The 25,070-nt window shown below is 41.2% G+C and overlaps 1 protein-coding gene across 1 annotated transcript in view; it reads left to right on the plus strand.

Moving 5' to 3' along the window:
* Window positions 1-25,070, plus strand: part of arid5b (AT-rich interaction domain 5B) — a 93,393-nt gene that overhangs the window by 41,606 nt on the left and 26,717 nt on the right. The window contains exon 5 of the mRNA XM_053511150.1: window positions 21,673-21,794. Within this exon, the coding sequence (XP_053367125.1) occupies window positions 21,673-21,794 (122 nt within the window). The remainder of the gene's footprint in view (window positions 1-21,672; window positions 21,795-25,070) is intronic.

Here is a 25,070-nt window from a genome sequence, read left to right on the forward strand (position 1 = left end):
CCAGATGTTGCAGTCAGATCCATTTTGGTGCTGCACGCTGAAAGCACAGACAAGCTCAGGCAGGCTCTATCCACACTAATCACTTAATACACTCGAGAAGGATTGTACGAGCAGTTAAGTAAACAGTATGTAAAATGATTACTGTTTTCTGTGCAGAAACCATACAATTAGCCCCAACTCACGCATTTACCCTCATCATTCACATTAACCAAGGGACAAAAGAGTTTTTTTTTTTTTTTTTTTTGATGATGATGATTTTTGTCCTTTTTATTGCTCTCTTTTTTCTCTCTTCTTGTGTCCGGCTGCATGGACTAGTTTTCATTTTTCAGAGCTGTTTTCTACATTAGGTTTGATGATTCAGGTCTGTTTTTTTTCCACCCATTTCACAATCTGGATTGAATTACTAAAGGTCATGCATTTTTTAATAGCCCATATGCCTCATCCATGTGTCATATTAAGAATTCAAGACCAAAGCGAAGCGCTGCCTATTTTTCAATCCAAACTTATACTTGTTTTTATTTCTATTGTGCTCACGGCCTCGTCAGGGTCAGAAGTGAGCCCCCCCTCCATAAAATCCTAAATCATTTCCCCCCAGAGTGGAATTTGCATAATAGTCAAGTGAAGTTACAATATTTTCCCGAATTTGGTAATGAATAACACACAGGTCATCCAGAAACACACCACTGCATGATTTGTGTGTGAGTGTGTGCACTCGCACCAAAGCCTGTTCATGTACTTTGTGGTTTCTGCTGCTGTAACTCTGGGGTCAGTATTATTAGTTTAAATGGGTTTTACAGCTTGTTATTTGCTCGCATGTCAGATTCTTCACTATTCCAGCCAACGCTTCCATCACTAGCAGTTCCATCTGAAAGAGTTTAATGTAAAGCTGGGCGATATTATACTTTATAATTTCTTTATCTGTGATTTTACAATATAATATCAATATCAGCAATAAGAGAATACTTTATTATCAGAAATATGACAATGTTATATCAATATTGAGACTATATTGTCATGTGAGATATGGCTATGTATTATTGTTATCGGCCTTAATATAAGTATAAGTGATGTGAGAGTATGTCTGTTTATCAGCAATATAACAATATAATATCAACATCTGTGACATAATATATCTGTATCAGCGATATAACAATCATTATCTGTGCATAGTGACGATATAAACAGTATCATCTACTGTATTATAATATCAACATCTGTGACATAATATATCTGTATCAGCGATATAACAATCATTATCTGTGCATAGTGACGATATAAACAGTATCATCTACTGTATTATCAGTATTATCATATCATATCATATCAGTGTTTTGACAATATCTTTTTAATGATCAATATCAGCAATGTGACAATATATTAGTATCTGCTTAATGACGATATAATATTGATATCTGCATAATAACGATATGTCAGTGTCAGTAATATGGTGATATCATACAATATCAATATCTGCATAATGGTGATATAACCAATATCAGCGATATGACAACAGTATCATTAATATAATATCAATATCTGTATAATGACAATATATCACTATCAGTGATGTGACAATTTATTTTAATTATCAGCAATATAATACATCGATATCAACCATATGAAATCAGTATCAGCGATGTGAAATTATATCAGTATTGATGTCAGTGACATAATGAAATAACACCAGCAATATACAGTAACAATGTAATATCGGTATCTGCATAATGAGTTAGTATCGATATAAGTGATGTGAAAATATGACATCAGGATCAGCAATGTGTCGATATAATATCTATCAGCGATGTGACAATATACTATGAATATCAGAGATGTCACAATATTATGTCAATATATGCAATATGACAGTGTAATATCAATATCTGCTTAATGATCCATCAATTTCAGCGATATGATTATATAAATATCTGCATAATGACAAATAATATACTGTAGATATCTGCAAAATGACCATATATGAATATGAGAGATGTGTCGATAAAATATTAATATCATAACAACATAATATCATGGTTAGCGATATGACAATATAATATTAATATGGTATCAATATCTGCATATTTACATTATATTAGCAATATAATGTCAATATCTGCATAATGATGGTATAACATCAATATCAGCGACGTAACACTATAAGGCAAGTTAAGGATGTAACATCTTTCGGAAGTTTCGGAAGGGGTCGAGGTGTTGTCACAGCTGGCCGTCCGGTCCAGCAATATACTTTCACTAAATCGTCAAAATATACTTTTATACTTTTCTGTGCTATTACAGGTATTTTTACGCATACAATTCAATCTTAGTGTTTTGCTGTTGGGAATTGATTTAAATTTTAAAAACTGTTTTATTGAATTATTTATTTCCCTTACTGTTCAGTATTAAATTATTTATTGTTCTAGATCTTAAAGACCAGTTTCGACTCTAACGGTCAGAAAATACTGTTTTGCCAGCAGTTTGTTTGCAAACCAAGAGATTATATAAAAAATGATAATGTGCATTGTAGTAATATCCAAGCCTTATGATATAATTTCTTTGTCTTATCACCTGCCCACAGTCTCATGGGGATTTATTTGAGATCTTTGTTGTGTAACAGTGAAATCACTTGCAGTAGCATTAGAGCACGCACAATTATGTATTATTCAGTGCATGCTGGGAATATAATCTTGTTTAATAGCAAAACTACTGCAGTAGTTAGTACATTACTTTTTTTTTGTTCTACTTTTCATCAGTTTACAGTTCTGTGCTGTGGAAAGTCTGAAACGATTAGTCCTTTGGTTCCGACCGACAGGCACTTTGTCGCTGAGCGGAGCGATGGCGATCGTCACAGCCCTTACTTACACTACGTCATGCTCTCAGCTGGCGGTGTCACTTTTGTGACATTTTCCAGACAGTGCTTGGACACTTGGACTCCTGCATTAGTGTGTGGTTCCTCTGTTTGCTCTCCAGTTGGACTTCTGACAGTGAGTCCTCTTTCGAACTTTCCATGCGAGTGTGTGCGATGCATCACATCCAGTTGAAAGCAAATCAGCGCTCTTTTCTTGCTAATGTTTCTCGGGGCCTGCGAGGACTTAAGCGCCCTGACAGCTGCGAGTGCTACGAATTATTTGATTTAAGTGCTGAGATTCGACGTACACACAAGTGCGCACACAAATAAGCATTTACCGTTTCATGCACTTCACCAGCCGCCTTGATTTGCCATTAAACCCGAAGCTACGAGTGGCATCAGTGCGATCGGGTGATCGCCTGTCAAACGGGCAGCGGAGCAGAGAACGGCCTCCCGTGGCCGGAAGCGTCCAAACATAGAAGAGCATCACGTCAGAGAGAATAATTCTGACAAGCATCCAGCGTGAGCCATCAGCTTCCATTTTTCTCCAGGATACCTTAATAACGAAGCTACCGGTTGTTTTAATTTTCCAGCAGGGCCTCGCAGATGAATTCAGGGCCGCTCTGTTGGAATGGATTATCTCTCAGGTTTGACATTTGAGGTTGCGCTGATATTTTTAGTGTCCTCCTTTGCGATTTGGACTAATTACACTGCCGGCTCCTTTTTTTGTTACAAAAGCTCATTTCTGGCAATAAGTCCTCAGGAAGAGCACAAGGAGTCGACATTTCTCGCTCCAGATCCACATCGTCTCCAAATTGTCACCCTCATTTTTTCTCCTCCGTACCCCGAAAGAAACCGAAGGAGCGCCGGCATCGTTAAGTAACTGCACAATCCTGGCATGACGCGCACGGATTCGGAATGCCGTGCGGAGAAAGAAAATATTGAGCTTGGTTTTTAAAGCAAGCATATCCCCAACAGACTTCTTACACGCTAAATGAATTATTCATGCCAAAAAAAATGGAACCTTTCAGGACACAGAGTCTGCTTTGTAATACACTACTGTTGCTGTGGATTTGGGTTTAGTTTTTTTTTTAGAGACAGAACTTGGTGGTAGATTATCGCTCGAATTCCTTTTCCTCAAAGCTTCCACCACCTGACTGGCCTTTTTTCTCTCCCCAGCCATCGTTTGGATCCGCTTGTGTCTTGATTCACGGCCAAGCCGACATCCTCGGCGTGTCTGGCCATAAACATTTAATGAGTCAGTAGCGGTGGACGTGAACAAAATGCACAGCAAAGCTCCTGATAATAGCTTCAAAGCAAACAAAGGCTCAAGGTCTCGCTGTGTGGAGTAAGACCACGGGGGAAGCATGACTTCCTTGTTACTGGACTTCTCAGTCGCATTGTTTTTGTTGTATATTTTTACAGTCTTTCACAAATCAATTCCATTTAAGGTGCACCGGCACGACAGTTCTACGAGATAAAAGGAGGCGATTCGAAAAACGCTTTAAGGCGGAAAAAATAACCGTCGCTCGCTCTTGTTCTCCTGAAGGCTCTTACTTAAGGAATGCGGGAGGAGCGGTCAGAAAGTTGGCCCCCAGTGAAAGCTTTTGCTGCAGCATAATAGTCAAGAGGACGGTGATAGATGGTGTCATGTTTAAAGATGTTATTATGCCAAGCCACCACAGGCTATGTGAAATCGGTTGAAATTGTAATTTGATATTTTTGATAACACCGAATTTCTTTTCTACTAGAACATACGGATAGCCTGTATCCGCACTTTCAACAGTAAAGCAGATCCTGATCTGATTTCTCCTTCAGTCTCTCTTTCTCTATCTCACTCTCGCTCTCTCTCTCTCTTTTCATCTTTGCTCTTTAGTCGTTTTTTTCCCGCCGTTATTATTATTTGTTCCTAAGTGATTACAGGTCATGGCCTTAAACACAGCATATAACCGGATCCAGGTGTAAATATCGCACTAGTAAATAGTCATTTCCCAATGTTTACTCCAACATGTTTACTAAGGAGCTTATCCATTTACAACCACTCGGTGAATTCGCAACAAAAAAAGGGATGACGGATATGCGCAGGCGGCACATTTTAATTCGCAGCCAGCCTCGCTGTCGGGAGAACAACGCTGCATCGTCTGCTTGATTTCAACCGAGCGGGAAATTACAGTTGAAAGCGCTTGGCTTGACCTGATATATTTTCCAGCATTGATTTCCTGTATGTTTGCATATATAATAATATACTTCAATGTGACGTTCTTCAGTGCTGTCCAAGTTTATTCCGGTCTTCCAGCTAAACTCCTTAAAGAGGAACAGAAGCATGTGTCCATCACTCACACGGGTATTTATAGTTCTCGATCGTGATGAATCGTTTTTCCTATTAGACGACGCTGGTGCGGCACAGCGTTATGTTCGTTTCAGAAACGAGACCGTGTCAGGAATTACCCGACAGCAGCGCCATTAGCAACTGTCAGCCAGTTGGGATTCTGTGTACTTGTCTTTGTTTGTCAGGAAGCATGAAATGTGGCATTACTACAAACACCCGAGACAATCTGGAATGCTAATTTATTTACATGCTTAAGTGTGTACAGCGTGAAACGGACTGATGGAGTGTCGGAGAGATGACGGAGATCGCTCGCACCGACTATTGGGGCCGGATCGTCGGCCAGAGCACGCGCCGCAGGTCGAAGCCCCTCGTGTGATCTCTGGACTGTGCTGTGCATTAACGAGCAGCGGGAACGCTCAGCATCTTTTCCCCTTTCTCTCCCACACCGAGTACTTGCACTTGCTCAGCCATGCATGCCTAAGAACCGTCAGGCATTAGTGTTCCCAGCACTTTACCTTACCGAACTAGGTCAAAGAGACGCTGCCATATTTGGAGAGGATGCTCATGAGATGACCTTCCACTTTACCCGCTTAAACCCTAACAGAGTTTTCAGGCTGATCTCGATTTACCTTTTCGACGCCTGCATCGTCAATAACTGGATTTTCCACACACCTCCTGAAATTCGGTCTGTTTAGAGAAAAATATCAATACGGAGGTCACTTTGCTGTATAAGTGAGAGAACCAGTTAAAGGAAAAAATGTATGTTGTGCCTGTATATTATTCATACGGGTCAAAGACGGTTCATTTTACACAAAACTGTTTATGCGTAAAAAAAAAAAAAAAGGAAAAGTTTTACATGATTACCCTCTCAGAACCTTGTGTACTGGGCGAATAAAGAATAACATTACGATGAACCATGAAATGCTTCAGAAACCATATTATTATATTTCACCTAAAACAATTTTTTTTTGCTTAAGATGAAATTAGAATAACAGAACAAATTTATGAGAGTTAAAACCTTTATTCCTCTAACTGAATTACTTACGCCAGGGGGTCACTAGTTCTTCGGCACCATCAAGACAGAAAGATTTCCCAGTACGCCGGAGACGGGATCGGAATGCCTAATTCATGTCTGAAACGCTGGCCTCCCAGGACTTCCGTAACTTTTTCCAAAGTTAACTTTTCATGTAGTGTATTATTTGACAGATTTTTATTTATTATTATTATTATTTTTTTTTTTTTTAACAGTTCTTTCCCTGGTCGAGCACTTTGTCTGCTCGGGTCACCTCGTCCTTTCCTCACTCCACGTGACCTGTGAGCTGATGTGTGTAGGACCGCAGAGTCAGCATTTAGTCGCCTATTTGGACCGAAGTGTTAAACAGCAGCTCTGTAGCTTTTATTCTTTTAAGAATGCCGCGTTGTAATGTAACACAGTGCCCCTTGCACAGCTACATAAACTTGCATTCTTACAGAAGCTTTAAATGGGTGTGTAGATGTGCGTCAGAGCAAAGTGCTCATGCGTTACACGTACACACAACTTTTTCTTTTGTGTAAACTAAAAAGCATTCGTACCTTTGGAGCCGTGACAAAAAGAAAACATGTTTACATTTCTGAATGAGAAACGAGTAGTATGTGACCTTTTCAAGATAAAGTACTGTATAAGTATGACCCTTTTTTTTTTCATCCTTAGCATACATGTCACACATAACAAAATATGAATTATGCAAGAATAATCACCATACTGCCACGTGAATCAGGTCTATATTTAATGGTTCTGATTAACCTTTTAGAGTAACAATATCATTTATTCATCATATATCAATATTTGACTTCCTAGAGCAATTAATCGTCAGTAATGCGATTTCTCTAGTCGACGAAGGACAGTTACAGATCCATCACATCCATAATTCAAGGTCTAATCCAAAATCATTAGATCTTCATAATGTTGTCTATTTTTAATACGTGCATAAACATCCTACTTTTTAAAATATCACCATGCGTTCTTCTTGAAAGCTCGCATTACCATTATGCAAATGTTCTCACTGGTACCGAGCTCACGCAGGCGGCGAGATACTTTGCAAGTCAATATGAGTTCATATGTCACATTGATTACACTCTGTCTCTCGCGCACGTTCCGTCTTTCTCACATTTGATGCTCCAAATAAAGCAGCTCTATTTTTTTTTTTTTTTTTTTTGGTAGGCAAAAAGGGGTAGCTGTCTGTACATCTAATCTCATTATTCTTATATGCTAGATAACATCTAAATGACGTATGTTTCCTGAATGTGATTATGTTCCCTTGTACAGTTGCGTTCTCGTTGCATGCATTACGACGGCCTGCATCTTTTCTCCTGCTGGAAACGTGACAATGCCAACGCTGCGCCAGGTGCAGACATGGTTGCCAAAGACCTGGTTCTGCTCCGTTCTCTCAGGATTTAGGTTTCATACCAGCTTCGCTTTGCATACCACGTTGACATCTCAGTCACCCAAGAGGCACGTACAGCCTGTGTCTTGTTTCACTGTAATTAACTGCCATTACGCCGAGCACTTCTGGCTGCTTGGGAAATTTTTTTTTTTTAAAAGGGGGTCTTCCGTTCTGAATAGCAGCACGCCAACCCTCCAATTTGCTCTCACGTGTTTATATTCCTATTGTATGCGTTTGATATTAATCAGCGAGATAAGCGTCAGATACACTTGGGAGATTCGAGTTCAGTTCCGCATCGCCATTCACGCGGAGAGAATAGCGTGTTTTGTTGTGTTTTTTTTTTTTGTTTTGTCCCCCATAAAGAGCTGCACAATCACATCGTTAATAGACAGCTCTTCAGTTAAACAATTATGCCGCATTGTGTTTCCCCAGGCATTGCGAGCGCAGGAGCAGGAGCCAGAATCATACATCATTCTGTACATGTGAGCGTGGAGGGACTCTCTTGCCATTTCAACAAGGTCATTTCAAAAGCATGTACAGAATAATTACAACACAAGAAGCTCTCATGGAGAAAGAAAGCTCGAAATGAGACGGTGTTGATGGAAGCGATTAGCAGTTGAATTGTGCGCTGTTCTTGAGTTTTTTATGTTTTTTTCTCTCTCGTTCCACAGCTTTTTAAAAGAATCTTTTTTTATTCTGTAGCATGGCACTCGTATGCTCTGTGAAAAATGAAAGAGGGAGTTGAGAACTAATAGTAACAGCGGCTGCTGTTTTCTTTTTCCGAGCGAGCACCTCGAAGATCAAGGTGGAGGAAAACAACGCAACGCTCGGTGGCTGCCTAGATACGTTCGCGAAGATTTGAATTGTTCGTATGTTTTCACCATCTCCGCCCCTCATCGCTAACCCCTTAGAGATAATTTCCTCTGGTGACTCGCTTCGACGATTAAACCCTCATGGAGCGGCTGCGGGTTTAGCCTTTTTTACTCTCTTGACAAACTATTATTATACAGCTCTCCACACTTTAGTCATTTTAAAGGTCACTTCCAAGACCTTGTGACATATTCTCTCTTTCTTTCTTTCTCTCTCTCTCGTTTTTTTTTTTTTTTCTGCAAGAATACACTTTACAAGTTGGTTCGTCACTGCCAAGTAACTACATTATTCTCTGTGAGCTGAATTCCAATGTGTCCCTGTCATTGACTGTTATCCATCCAGTTTTTCCTCTGCTGTTTATAAACCACGCCATCGGAGCGAGGCTCTATATTGTGCGCTGTATTGTTACACGTAATCGTGTAATTATAAGAGATGAGTTCATATCCCTCGAGGCGTTTAAGGAGAGGCTTTGGACGGCAGCTCGAAGCAGAATCGCTAAGTGTTTTTTTTTCTGTTTTTTTTTTTTTTTTCCGAGTTTGAATTTGAAGACAGATAGCAGTTTTGCAGTTCTTATGTCGAGGTTTAAGTGCAGGGTGCTATAATATGCTCCTTTGATGTATTGCTTTAATATAGCAGAGGTTACTACTATCCACTGAGATGGTGCACGTTGTGTTGTGAGAATGTGGAGTGCCTCGTTCTTGTTGTTTTTTTTTTTTCCACAGGAATGAATGAGCAGCAGGCGAACAATAGTTCTTTGAGTTGTTTAATTACTTCTTCCTGGAACAGCACATTTCCCTTCTTTGTAAGTATTAATAAAAGATGCAGCTCTGCCATGTGAGGGGAACACGGGTACAGAAATATTAAAGAAGTGACTAGTGTTTGACTGATGCTTCTGTTTAGAGCATTTCAAATATTCCGATATTGGCTTTCCTTACAGACCTTTAAACAAAGCCTGTATGTTTTATTTATGTAAATGTAAAAAGAATGCAAAAGGATGCAAATACGCCGCCCCGTCCGCCCAGCCGATCCGTTCCTAATCGCTTTGCCGGCGGGTCCGACGGAGTTTCCCCGCGCCTTGGAAGTGCAGGTCCACACTGTTGACCCAGCGCTCCAGCCGGAGAGTGAAAGTCGCTGATTCAGATTCCGCCAGTGATATGCAAACGACCCTGTTTGCGAGCGCCGGAGCAGAAAGGGGAGGGGAGGAGAGCGGAGATGAAGAGAAAGGGGTGGGTCCTGAGAAAAGAGTCATGAATCATGAATCATTCAGTTCGCAGTTCAAGGAGAGAGAGGAGGGGCAGGAGCTGGCACTGAGTACTGCTCGCTTATTATCAGCCAGGATGTGGAATGGCATTAGTGGGCAAGACTCCAACCAGCAAGCCTTGTCGAGAAACTAGGGCAGGATTTGTAGCCATGGCTCCCTGCCTGGGCTCTAGTGCTATGCTAACATTGTACAAAAGAGCGCGTGTGAGCCCTTGACTTAAAGGGAGTATATACACCCAAGGCTTTTAAGCACCTTCCGTAGAACTAGACAATTTCTGACACATTAAATGCAGCTGTTTCAGGGAAAAAGGGATTCGGTTATGTATTGCAGTATTTTTGGGTGCTAATGGATTGGCACCCCATCCAGGGTGTACCCCGCCTCTTGCCCCAAGTCTCCTGGGATAGGTTTCAGGCCCCCGGGACCCTGTGTACAGGATGAAGCAGTATAGACGATGAGCGAGTGAGTGTACTTGAGGTGGTAAAATGTTGCTGTTCATCTGTAATCCTACAGGTGGTGTGCTGTAAGCTATTCACACATTGGCAGGCAGCGCAGCATCCTGTGTTTGTTTAGACATGACATGAGATCCGTCTATGTGCCATCCAGCACATCAGGCTACGGGTATACACATGTCTGTCATTTCTGTGGCAGTTAGTTTTCAGGGTCGGGTTGCCAGATTGACGCCTGGATGTATCTGAGCACTTGGGGGTGAAGGACCTTGCTCAAGGGTCCCGGCGGCGTCAGGGCTCGAACCGAGGACCTTCTGGTCAGCAGTCCAACACCTTAAGCACCGAGCTCCCCTGTCCCTTTAAATTTGTTTAACAAAATCTAACAAAAAAATCAAACATTGTATCGGGATATTTATAAAATGGTGATAGTTACAGGAATCGGCACTTAGGTGTCGTGATGATATCGTATCGGCTGGTGGATATTTTCCCAAAGAATTGTTTTTTGGTGAGTCCAAAAAATAGTATTACTGTATGACAGGGATTTGATGGCGTACATTTTTTAAGAGAAAAATAGGAACACGGAGCTCAGACAGAACAACACAGAACAAATAATTGACTATAAATGATCTTGTACGTCCAGATGGCTTCAGTATGTCCTGTTCCTCTTGCATGGCTAATTCCTAACAAGGCCATAATATTCTGTTTCTCAGGAGGGGCATGGCAATCAGATCGATCCTATTCAGCCTTTTCAAACAGCGCTCCTTTCACAGGGGGCACTGACTTCAAAGTTATATTAAGTTTCTGGTAAATATGCACACGCTGCCGGTAGCCCGGTTGTCATGGGGATCCTGCGGAACGGAGCGTGCAGCCGGCTACGTGTTGATTAGCACCTGGCCCCGGGCCAACCGTCTCGTATCGTACACGCAGATAAGAGAAGGCACCTCCTCTTTTTTTTTTCTTTTTTTTTTTTTTCTCCCAAGCTTCATCTGGCTTTGAGGTGCCTAATAGGTTTAAAGGTCAGGATTAACACGTTCGCGTCACCGCGGAAAAGTCGGCGCGCGAACCTGGAGTTTTTTTTTTTCTTTTCCGCAGGCACATGGCCGTCGTGCATTTATACAAGGAGAACTGACCTTGTTTACGCCGTAATGAAAATCATCGCCGCTTGAAAGCTCTTACGGTTTGCCCTCCCTTTGTGTCGAATGCGACAAAGATCGCATGCTGGGACGCGTAATTATATGCAATGAAAATCAAAGTTTGAGGGGCAGGCAGAAGATCTTTTCTATCTCCCTGGTAATCGTAGCCACCGTGGAATTCACATTATGTCAGCAGGAGTGAACAAACAGCCTTAGTTATATTCAGCCTCTCTCTCTCTCTCTCTCCCACACTTCTCCTCCACCCCCCAGTCCTTGTTCCTGCCATTCTTTTAAGACTGACAATCCAAATTGGATGGATGTAAACAGAATGGTTAATGGCTTTAGCTTCTTATTCATACTTAAATGGAAAAAAAAAAAAGAAGTCAAGCTTTTTATGCAGTCTGCATGGTCACTCTGCTGGGTGCCTAAGGCATTTCTAGTCTCGTGTTTTTTTTAAATGTTAACAAAGCAAGCATTTCAGTGTTTTAATCTCACATTAATGGATTCCTATTAAGCATCTTATCGTGGTAGGATTTGCTTATGACGTCTCATCAGCAATCCAGAAATCTGTGTGAAGATAACAGCACATTAACATACAGTAGGGCGCGGAAATGCTTTACATGTGTTTAGCTCATCTTACTTAATAGAGGGTGTGTGTGTGTGTGTGTGTGTGTAAATCACCTCAGCCATCTATATGTCATCTGTAACCTGTCCACCTCCACCCCCCACCCTGGTGGGACTATCAGTCACTTTGGAGTTTGAGCCACACACACACACACACACACACACAAAAAAACAACAACCCAAATTCTGTTTGCTTAAAGGGAAAAATCAATATGCACGCCACTTACTTATCCAGTTGTGTAATACCATTCCATTCCAATTTTATTTAAAATAAGAAAACTGTAAGGAAGGAAACGTTTGCATCATCAGTAACATTTAAATCATTTAAATCCCATGGTGCAACACTATTCTAAACTGAAACGAGGCTCGTGCTACAATCGTCAATATCTGTGTCACGTCTGGAAAATATCTGACTTGAAGGATATCCTATGAGGAAGTCATTATATAGTTTGTTTCCACTTACATAAAAAAAAATCACACAATGTATGTTACCGTAACGACTGGAGTAGAAACATCCAACTCAAAGCATTACCATAAAACCTGGCCATATACAGTAATATTATGTTTTTTATTGTAAGTGTGAAAATAAAATTAAAATACAGTGCATGTATATTTCCGCCCACTCGTTATCACAGATGAAACCACAAGCTCTCTGGTTGAACTCCACTATCTGTGGCATATGCTGTCGCTTCTCTCCCCGGCTCGGGCCGTCGCTAACGCAGTTGCATCAGCGATTCTGATGCAAGTCTGCGCTGTGCGTTTTTCCACCTTCCGGTATATACCACGATTTCTTTGGATGAAGTTACCGACAGTACACGCTGATTGTTTTTTTTTTTCCTCCACGCAGGTTATTCCACACCTCTCCAAGCGCAAAGTGACTTTATATCTCATGCGTTGTTGTAATCTTTTTTTTTTAACCTCCGTTATGAATATGAAGTTTTGTAGATATGAGGGTACTTATCCTTATTTCTTAATTATCTGATGCTGGTTTATATTTTGATTTATTATTATTCATTGTTACTGTATTACATGTTCAGCGTCTGGTTTTGTTTAGATCTGAACACGTGTGGAAAGCATCCAATGCATTAAACGTTTACACAGATGACCTGTGCTCAGGCAAACTGCGCATTAACATCTTCATTTAGAAAAGAGAGAGAGAGAGAGAGGGAGAGAGGACAGTAAATGAGATTTATGTGAATCTGGTCTGGTTGTTATTACACACGTTCCTGTTCCGTATACACACACACACACCTCCCGACACAGCCTGGAAAGTCTGAGCGTTGCGATCAGGTGGTGTGGCTTCTGTCGTTCAGCGGTGTGAATTTTAATCATTGTTTGGTACATCTATAAATTGCGTCTGACCCTCGCTCGGGCACCGTGCCAACCGCGGGAGCCTGCAGTGTGCCAGGGGCAAGCGCGATGCCTCACGTTAATGCACACTTTAAAGGCTTCAGTCTCACTGGCCTTTTAGATAAGATAGATAGACCTCTTAGCTCTTATTGAATGAAGCCTGATTCATGAGGGATTCATCTTAGTGTGTTCTGTGTGTGAACTGTTTCATTTAAACCAAGCCTCCTCTCCCAACACACACACACATACCCACACACGCACGCACTCATGCTGTCTTTACTTTCCTTTCTATCCTCGTACAGACCTTCTATTTGCATTATTATTATTCTTGTCACTAGTTAGCAACATGTCTAGACCTAAAGCTAAACCGTGAGGTACGCCTAACCTCAGTAAGCTGAAGGAAATGTCTATTTAATTGCAGTATTTGTATTGAAAAACAAGCACACAGATTGCCTAGTTGTGCCGACCCTCGAGTGTCTGCCGAAGTTTCAAATATATTCTATACTTTTGAGACTGAGATGTAAAAACAAACCACTCAACATACAACCAGTAATGATCAGCTTATGTTACTGCAACACTTGCTATATTTGTTTATATGTAAATGGCCATGGCGGCACTGTGGCGTAGTGGTTAGCACTTCGGCCTCACACCTCCGGGTCGAGGGTTTGATTCCCGCCTCGGAATTTGCATGCTTTCACTGTGCTTGGTGAGTTTCCTCTGTGCACTCCAGTTTCCTCCAACAGTGCAAAGACATGCAGATTAGTTTAATAGGTGTTTTGGTTTAACATTCTCTATGGGGTGTGCTCTATAATAAACTAGCACCCCATCCAGGGTGTACCCCCTGCTTAATCCCCAAATCCCCTGGGATATGCTCTGGTGTCTGTACGGGATAAGCTGTATAGGGAATGATTGAGGGTTGAGTGTATGAATATACGATTTTCAATTATTTTAATGTGATGTAGTGCAGCCTTAGATAAATCTAGATTTATATATCTCAATTTCAATGTAATATACCTAATAGAATGTATATATTTGTAAAAAGATTGATTCTGACATTTTCTCCTCCCTGGAAATAAGCCCCGCCCCAGAGTCACTTAGCTCCTCCCCTCCTTGCCATAAACATTACTGAACAAATCACACAGATTGATCAGGGGAATAGAGAAGGCTCATGAGGGAGGCTTCACAATTACACACTTCTTCTTTTAAAAGCCTACAAGAGTGTTGGTTTGTTAAATAAATAAGTAAACAAATAAATAAATAAATTCACCAATTAACAATGTAATAAATTCCCCTTCAGTAGGAGTCTTGAAGATGCCTGGTTTAGAATATTGGCTCATCTGTTATAATAGTAGAGACAGTGTGTGCACGTACCTGTGTGTGTGTGTGTGTGTGCGAGGGCATTATTGCTCAGAGCAATACCTCTGAGTGACACTAGAGGGCAACTGGCTGTCAATAAGATGACTCCTGTAACATGACAGCTATAAATAATTCAAGGCAAATCCACAGCAATGCTGCTGCTTATTCCCATGCCTCCTCTTTTTAATATCAGAGCCGAGACTCATGAAACCTGAAAATTAGCTTCATTCCCTCACCCCCACCCTCCTCTGATAAAATGTGCCGTTTTGTTAATAGTCAAGCTTTCTATCCTAATCAGGGTGAGTGTAAAAAAAAATGTGGCCGTGTGAAAAGCTGAGAATCCTGAGTCACACAGGATTATGTTATGTTAGGTAAGGATCAAACAGCATTTAATCACATGAGCAGCCTAACCTTAGCCGAAATACAGGCTACACAAATGCTCGAATGCTTCTGAGGAGCGAAGTAGGAAAAGGATGAAGCCGTATCGATAATTGGATTAGTCATGTTGCATTTCTTCCTCCGTTTAGGTGACTGGTATATCAGGTGCCGAGCTGATCAGCATTTGAGCGACGCAGCAGCAGTCTGGATGATGACGGATTATTATTTTAAAAAGAAAGAAAAGGAAAAAATTGGCATCCATGTGGAATTGTTTTAAGGCTGCAGTGCAAGTTAGAGCTGACACATCATTTTCCCACCTGAGCTGACCAGTGACATAACAGCATCACACCAGCAGGGATGAGTAAATAATCAGACAGCTGTGAGTTAGTAATGAAAGATGGGTTTGTGTGTGTGTGTTTTTGCAGGGTCAGTCTAAGGGGGCTGCAGTATGGCGTGTATATATTAATTAGCATCTGACCTTGGCGAGCACATCATGGGCATCATCGGTCACGCGCCGCTGACATTGCACGTCCCGATGCGTTTGCGTCGCGTGCAAAGCGGTAAACGTTTGCGAGGGACTCCTGCTGACTCCTCTCGAGATTAAAAGGTGGAACAGTTGCCGTTTCAGATGGGGATTTATCAGCACAAGGCATTATTTAGCGAGGTCGATATCATTTATTAATCGTGTGTGTTTTGCTCCTTCTGCGCCTCACACCGCCATCTGCCGTATAGCGTCGTATTAAATCGGAGAGAGAGACAGAGAGAGAGAGAGAGAGAGCGCAAAAAGGGAGGAGGGAGAGAAAAAAGAAGGCGAGAGAATTAAATCAGAAGAAAGGGATGGAGAGGAGAAGGGGGGGGGATGAACCAGAAGAGGGAGGGAATAGGTGGAGATTAATTTCCTCCTGTCTCGCTTACAGATGGCGAGCCGTGTGATGTGTGGATAGATCCGAAGTGACGGACCACTCCTTGCTTCTCTAGCACATTGATATGAATGTCTCTGTCATGTTTATATCGGTCTAATGAATCCAGGAAAATATAGTCTGGCAGAACATCCTGGAGTCTGTGTTACCGCGCTGCGCCGATGTCAATGATGAGGATGATGACGAAGATCTGAGTTATTCGGGATGAAGTGATCTCAAACAGTGGTGTAGTGGTTAGCACTGTCACCTTGCACCTCCAAGGTCCAGGTTCGATTCCCGGCCAGGGAGTGAGTGAGTGATCTCAAACATGTAGGATTTCGAACCTCGAATAAGAAGAGTCATCTGTTCATATTCTCATTAGGTGTGAAAGCCTGGAATAAATATGATAACGAATCCCCTATGTTTTAGAATAGGAAACGCACCCGATTTAGGAGAATATTTCCCTCCCAAACGGGGTTTGTGCAAAGGTGAGAAAAGAGATAGGTGAGAAAGAGACAAGCTGAGTCACACTGGATTATTTTAAGTAAGGATCAAGCATGTTAATAACCGCAGAGAAAATATGCATAAGGATGCTGTGTAAGTGCTCTATCGGAACAAGACGAAGATGTACAGTACCGTAGCTTGTAACAAGTTCAATCTAAAATGCAGCATGACTGATTTCCAGCATGAAGCTGATAACATTTTAAGCTTTGATCTTAGCATATGAAAATTTCTTTAATGAATGTATAATACCGGTCAAAGGTCTGGACACACTTTCTAATTCCATGATTTTTTATTTCTTTCTACTCTGTAAAACAATGCTGAAGGCGTCCAAAACACATAATAATCTCCTCTGAACATTTGATATTGAGACTCATAACGGCTCTAATTTGGGGTGCTGTTTGTTATTTGGTGATTTCTGAACTCTAAATAAACTTCTCCTCTGCAGCAGAGGTAGGTTTTGGTCTTGCTTTCCTAGAAAGATCTTCATGAGAGCCAGATTCATCATGGTGCTTGATACTGTAGGTTTTGCAGATGCACTTGGCTGTCCTAGCAAGAAGCGTTATGGAACAGCTGACCATCCGTTTTTAAGAAGGAGGGAAATAAACCTTATAACTACAAGAAGGAAACGGATCTTTAGTTGTTGCCTGAAGATCAGATGAACTCAGCTATACAGACATCTTCTGTAGAGGAAGTTAGTTTCACCACCTATAGTAGGTGCCAGAACAAAAAACAGTCTAGATGCAACTTGTTACTTAGTAATCTAATTCCATATGTGTTACTTTATAGTTTTGGGCAGCACAGTTATGTAGTGGTTAGCACTGCCGCCTTGTACCTCCAGGGTCCGGGTTCGATTCCCGGCCAGAGTTCATTTCATGCCTTTGTGTGCACGGTGCATGTTCTCTCTGTGCTTGGTGGGTTTCCTCCGGGTACTCCGGTTTCCTCCCAAGACATGCAGGTTAGGCTAACTGGCGTTCCCAAATTGTCCGTAGTATGCGAGTGTGTGTGTGCGCTGAGTTGGAGTCTTCTGGGATAGGCTCCAGGCTCCCCGCGACCCAGGATACAGGATAATGCGGTATAGACGATGAGTGAGTGTTACAGAAAATAAATCACTAAACAAAAAACATTGAATTAGAAGATGTGTCCAAACTGGTACTGTTGTCAAATAAATTGTTAATATAATAATAGATTCTAGATAAATGTTTAAGCGTGAAATTCGTGTCCTATTGGCAGATGTTCTGACGTCTTTTCTACACATCTGCCAGTAGAATTTATCTAGAAATAGGCTTAATTATCTTATATTTGGTAATGTTCAGAATATATATATATATATATCTTTTTTACATTTTACTAAATTCAAGATCTTTTCAATTGCTAAGATACGACCCCAGTCCTGGGATTCCAACGCACGACCTTCATGTATGCTCCTGTCTGTCTTTAGCTCTCTTTCTAGTTCCAGCATGGATGATCACAAATTAGACGTGGCCCTGACACAACACTCCGCGCTCCCCTAGCTCGCTATCAGTATGAAATATCAGCCATTTTGCATGCCATTTGGCAGCACTTTTTAATTAATTGTCCTCCGGAATAATGAGGACAAATTGCTGGGTTGAAGAAATGAGAGCGATGCTCCACAGCAATATAAATGAAGCTGTCAGAGCAGGCGGGCATTGATTGTGGATGCAGTGTGTTTGTGTGCTACATAAAGCACAATGAGAGTACCAGAATAAAAAAAAAACGAAACGAAAAAAATCTTAAGTCTTAAACCAAAAGGAAATATGAATGAGACAGGAAGTCAGTAATTCAGCAGTTAACTGTTTTATCATTTGTCTCTTGCTTTATTATTGAGACTTTATGGCATATTATATTTATATTACAATTGATATTCATGAACGCATTCAAGGATTAAAGTGGTTTTAACTTCATACTGTAGAAAGCAGAAAGAAGACAGGTTTTTTTTTTTTTTTTTTTAATGTTCTGTGGTAGTGTGTGTTTAGGGGAAGTTGTTGAGTAACACTGTAAGGCGATGCATTTAATTTGGTTCCCTCTGAGACTTCCCTCGAGCTTTAAACGGCTCATCTCGAATCTTTGGCAGGAGAACCCACAGATGCGTTTCAAACATATTTGAAGGAACAAACACGGCCACAGGCATGCGCGAGCAGATATTTGATCTGCCGGAAGCCTTGTAGTGCTTCTCAGTGGATTTGGAGGAAAGGCGGAGGGGTCCCTCGATTACAGTCTCGACCCCCAGCTCAGTGTTCAAACAACCTGTTGTAGCAACAGTGTTAAAACAACCTGTCGTAGACTAAATCCGTAAATCCTCCGTGACTAATGAGCAACAGATGGATGTGTAGTGTCTGCGTGTTACGACAAGATGACAAGATCGTAGTTTGTCGGAAATATCCGACCAACGGGTTCTTTCGCACATGCTTAGATAGATAGATACAGTAGATAGATAGATGGATGAATGGATAGATGGATGGATGGATAGATACGTCATTGATCCAAAAGGACATTCCAGACATCCAGCTGTTTTCTTATAAAACTGCACATATCTGTGTCTTAAACTCCTAAAAAAAAAAAATTTTAAGCAATGAGTTTTCATCCAAATATTGACTGTTTATTTTATTGCTCTTTATTGCTCTTTATAGAAGTTTCTTTTATGCAGAAATGTTTTCAAAAGTATATTTTGCTTATGCCATATTTTTGAATGTGCACAAGACTTTTGCACAGTACTATAAGTAAAACAGCTGTTAGGTTTTACTGAGCTTGCTGGAGAATATGATTTCTTCTGGTAACTTTGTCACACTTCTATTTTCTTATGCAAATCTCCGGAGCGTGCATTAGGTTTTTTGTTTCCATCTGAAAACTGGTCTGTCTTGTACTATTTTTTTTTCTTTCTATAAAGCCCTGCGTATATTCTTCTGTATTGTTATTTATTTATTTATTTATAAATTTTTAAGTTAAATATGGAAATACTGAATGATTTTGTACATAATTATGCAGACAAATGATGAACAAATGTAACAAAATTGGTACAGCATATAATATGGTGCCTAAGACTTTTGCACAGTACTGTATATTATAACATATTTAATAACCTTTGATGTGCAATTGTATTTACTTGTACACAATTGTTCAAAGACCAGCATGAAAGTGGGAAAAAAAAAATCCATGAAAGCATTTATATATCTGTGTAAATTATCTACACAGACGTTTATATTTCCAGTGTTTGGCAGACGCCTTTATCCAGAGAGACTTACAGCGGCACTTTGTGCATCATCTCTCCACAGCCTGTTTGAATAATTCAGTCATTTGCATGCCTGTCATGATACCCAGTTCACATCCAAGTCCTCGCAGATAAAACTGAGGGAACTCATAAGAGTTTCACGTACGCGCAGCTCTTCATTATCACCGTCTTATATGAAGTATTGGCCTTAATATCTTTATTTATCGGTCGGTCTGGCTGTCGACGCAAAGCAGCCGAGATGTGTAGATCGAATTATATCAGGTGACGTGTATCGCGTTGCACAGAATGCGCCGAATGCCGCGGATGTCTAATCTAGTCACGGCGATGTCTTCCTGACATAACTACCTGTCAATAAGGAGAAGAGCATGACTTAACGGCTGCGTCTTTCTCATCACAGCGTCACTCTACTGACACACTCCTGCAGAGCCGCAGGGAGGCCAGCTGTTTTGTCAGTCCGGAGGAGAGTCGAGGAGACGGGGGAAGAGGGACGGATGCAACAGTTGTGCTGCATGAATTGTGCTGTCTGACTGTCTGTGTCTGCATCGCTTCCTCTTTTATCTTTAAGCAATTTCATATATTTGAGGACAGATCATGTGATTTCCTGTGACCACCCACTCGAACTACTGTAAACTGTTCGTACTGTAAGTCAAAACAAGCCAGAAGGATACCATCTAATGCACCGCATTACTCACAGGGCTGGAATTCGAATAACGGACTGAACGGACTTTGAGAACACCTCAGCTTCAGGGACCGTCATGCGTATATATATATATATGTATATATTTTGTCGATATTTGATATTCGACTTTGAATGCGCCTTCCCAAACGTGCCCATTACCTCAGCGGAGAGCTCAGCAGGAGCTGGACTTGATGCCTGAGCGAATGTGTTTGTCACATGGACTGCATGAAGCGAAACAGTCTCGCCTGTTGCCAGGGTGACAATAAAAGCCCCTTATATAAATGTTTATTCTTGTAAGAAAAGGTTTAATTTCAGCTGCTGTTTTTCTTCCTCCTTTATCCCTCCACCCCCTGCTGCGCATTGCTGAGAAATTATACAGGAAAGTACAGAATGCAGATTTGAGTAGGGGAGAAAAAAAAAAAAGAACACATACTGTAGAACTGCCCTTTTGCTGATTAGAGTATGGTTTGTTTTTCTCTCTCTCTAGACAGATTTTTTTTTTGTTTCGCTCTCCGCAGACTAATGCCAGTGGGGCTCTTGCCTTAGGCTTGGTGTAACCTTGGCTGTAATTCGATCATCATCAGATGCTGAATGCTACATGGAGTTGAACTTAAGTGCTCGGGAGAGTTTGTGTGCTCAGTTTTTGTTTTTTTCTATGAGGACATCTGTCACGCTTGATTGTGTTCGTAGATGTCGTATTTAGGAATTTGTGGAAAAACTAAATCCTTAAACATGTTTTTTTTTTTTTTTTTTTGGGTAAAATGCTGGTACTTTTGCAAGCCTCAATGCATCCTCTTGACTAGAGACAGAAACGTGCCGATCCGCAAGAAATCCTTTAATAGACACAGTCTGAGACGGCGGCGTCTACCCCTAGCAGACATGCACACATAGAAGTATGTGAACGTGCGCTAACATTACCCTGATGTGCTATTTTAAGAACCGGCATGCTAAGAATTTTCTCACCTGCCTAAATAGCGTTATTGTATCACACCTAAGTAGCAACACATGCTTTCACAGCTTACATTGCCGGAATAGTTTTATATGTTACTGTAAATTAAGCCAGGGATGAAATAAATCGTTTTTTTAAAACGCTCCTTTCCGGCAGCGGCACGCGCGCTTCTGTGTCCACGGTTTGGAAAAGGACCCCGTCACTCGTCTATTTTGGTCAGCACTGATGGGTAATTTGGCGCTCTCGCGCAGCTGTATAGGGACCATAGGGCCTGTTTGTCAGACGCCCTGTAGTGTTTGTCCTAATCACTGTCACGGCCAGCTGGATTGTAAGAATCTCTCTCTCTCTCTCTCTCTTCTCTCTCTCTTTCTGCTCTCCGCAGCACCCAATTTGAAGGGCCGGCCCCGGAAAAAGAAAGTCTCCATGTGCCAGCGCAGAGACTCGCAGGCCCAGAGTGGAAATGCCAAAGAGCCCGGCAGTGTGGAGGCCAGAACACCCAGCAAGGTAACGCTCTCATTAAACAATAAGCTATATATATATACAGTATGTATACCTGCCTGTCTTTCTGTGTCCTCAGTGTCACTTCTCATAGCAGGTATCCCAGAGTTCCTATTTCCTCGCATAATATTTTATAAAAGGCCAGCGTGGAGTCTTCAGAAACCAGCCACAATTGTTTTCCTCTCATTATTTCATCGACCTTTGTTCCCACGTGCCTCTTCCTGTACATTTCCTCTGCCAGTATAGCAGACAGCATTTCAGGCTTCTCGGTCCGTCCTGTATATACAAAGGATGTAACACAATGCTATTATCCGTATCCTTTCAGTGTTCAATATTTGGATCTGTTTTCATATTTAAATGGATACGGTTAAATAAATTATACATTTTTTTGGAGAGCTCCGCAGTGATACTGTATATCGCCTCATGCACAGCACATCTACAGTATGTGCACTAGCTTAATACGTGAAAGCATATTTCTTGTGCAGAAGGAAGGTTGAAATATACAGTAGGGAGGTTTTGGGGGCTCGTTAAGGTTGTGGTGAAGTCAGGTTACTGGAGCACATCACTGAAAGTAAGTAAATAAATAAATAAATAAATATGGGATTAGCGCTTGTATTAGGTGTAATGAACTTTGTCATAGGTTGCCAGGTTCTGTGTAATATACTGTATCAGCGAATACTGTAAATCTGAAATGCGCACAGCTGTTGGATTTGAGGACCACGAATACCCCGAGCAGGGGAAAAAAATAAGAAAGAAACACACAAACCTTTTTTTTGCGTAAATACTTGAGGCTTTTTTTTTTTTTTGAGTATGCCTTTGCCAAAAGAAGCCATGAGTTTGAAGAAATATCCTTTAAAACTTCATGTGGAACAGAAATCCTCCACTAATCCCCCTGTCCTAATGCACAAAAACCACCATAAATCCACCTACTGTTCAAATTTTGGTTTACATTGTTTTTGGACGTATTGTTGGAGCAATCAAAATAATGTACTTTGTGTATATTAGTGCATACTAGGGATGAGAGTAAATATAAACAACACAGACGTGAGTGAAACATGACATGTTTCAGGTAATACAAAGCAGATGTGATTTTTTTTTTTTAAGGCTGTTTGATGTTTTTCGGAGTCACTTTCATGTGTGGTCCTCGATCAGATGTTTATCCGATACACAACCTGGAGATTTTATGGCAGTTCGAACAACAGCTAAGATAGGCGTCTTATTTAACAAATACAGTTGACAACCAAATATTGCCGTCCTGAAGGGCAGAATCCCAAGCATACTGTATTTTTGCTATGATTGCATCCGTTTTTTGAAATCGCTTTGCTTATACAGTACGTGCAGTTTCAGAGGACAGACACGTCCACATTAGACTCGGACAAACGCGTCACTTGTAATTCTGAATGTGAACCGTCATGACATGTCATGACAAATCTGATCTGATCATATAAATTGAACTGAACTGAACAACCGCTTGTTATATGAATGTAGTAGCCATGCACATGATCAATCCGATCTTAAAGCTTACAGGACGAAGACTGCATTTACAGTACAGCATGTTGGGTCACGGTTTAAATGCTGCTACTATCTTGTTTATCAATCATTTCCTTAGGAAAAAGTTTACAAGCAGATACAACAAGAATGCTAGAGATAGATTGGTGAGGTTACGCGTAACGTAGCATCGCCTGGAGCTTTGGGGGTTGTGAGAACCTGGCTAGATATATACTGTACAGTACATGTAACGTCTTGTGTACAACTTACATCATGACAGTCAGCCTGAGCTGCAATATCTACTGCAGTTTTATATATAGTCAAGTTTATTCATTAATAAAATCATGAGTGTTTAGGAAACTAACGCCAGGAGTGTAATTAAAGGTAACGAGTTATTATAGGTGGGTTGATTATAAAATGTCAATAAAACGATATAAACTCCAGCCGCATTAAATGGAAACAAATATGGCGTCCGAACGCATGTTCCAAGCCATTTTGGTTTTTTTTAATCCACCAGTGCAGAATCTGGTCGGTTTACATCAGGCATATTTTCACACCAAAGAGATTTCAGTTCCACCAGCAGATCGTTTAAAAGTCTTTGTTCTTCACTTGGCCTTGTTTCCGAGCTGTGTTTATTTAGTAGCATTGGTGAACTTGTTCCCACTGTTTGTGTGCCGAGTGTGTGTTTTTGTTGTTGTTCATTCACATACCCTGCTAGCCTTGAAAGCTCTTTTGGAAAATAAATGCGTGTGATTGTTGGGAGCAGATGGCTAACCAGACACGTGTGGGCCATCTCTGACTGCCGAGTGTGAGTGCATGACTGAAGCCGACACTCGGGATCTGACTGCAGATCTCGACGCACAACACGCCCACCTCCAGCACTCCGCTCCATGGAAACCTTAAAGCTGGACTGTGACAACTTTTAGCGCATCAGTTTTTTTTTTTTTTGTTTTTTTTTTGTGGTGCATTACCGCTCCGTACCCGTTGCAGGCGTTCAAGTTAATCCCGGACTTAACAGAGCACGCGGAATAACAGAGCACAGTTATGAGAATAAAAACTACCTTTATTTCTCTATTTAATCCTCCGCTACCCTAATGCACTAGCATTTCACTAGTGCTGGAATACCATCAATGTTGAAAGTTTGTTGCACTGTCTGCTTTATTTCTCAAACGCTGGCCTCCCAGGAACTCCTTAAACAGCCCAAACATGTGGAAATGGCTTGGAGTTCCATTTCCACATGTTTGGGCCATTTAAGGCCATTTTAACTCCTTAAAATCCCAGGAACTCCCAGAAGTTCCATTTCCACATGTTTGGGCCATTTAAGGAGTTCCTGGGAGGCCAGCATTTCATAAATAAAGGAACTCCTTAAAATCCCAGGAACTCCCAGAAACTCCTTAAATGGCCCAAACATCTGAAAATGCCTTGGAGCGAGGTCAGGAAAGTACAGGGGATGTGACGATAAATTTCAGCAGAGTTCCTATAATGTGCAAGTGATGTTGCTGAATGATTGTGTGTACAGTTCCCACAGACAGATGCATTTCTTCTGCAATTGGATGACAATTATTGTTGATTTTTGAGGATAAGGTGTTCCACTTGAGGAATATTTCTGGGCACGACTGCAGTAGGCTCTGAGCCATCTTATACGGGATTATTATTTACGGACATAAAAGTTTGCACCATTCCAACATTGTACTGCGGATGACAGTCTCATTACCATTTCATCACAAGTCCCGGTTTGACTTGAACGCCTCTCCTACAGTATGTAGGCCATGCGGTTCAGCATCCGTCTAAGTT

The sequence above is a fragment of the Clarias gariepinus genome, chromosome 14 (assembly GCF_024256425.1).
Source record: "Clarias gariepinus isolate MV-2021 ecotype Netherlands chromosome 14, CGAR_prim_01v2, whole genome shotgun sequence".
Lineage (NCBI taxonomy): Eukaryota > Metazoa > Chordata > Actinopteri > Siluriformes > Clariidae > Clarias > Clarias gariepinus.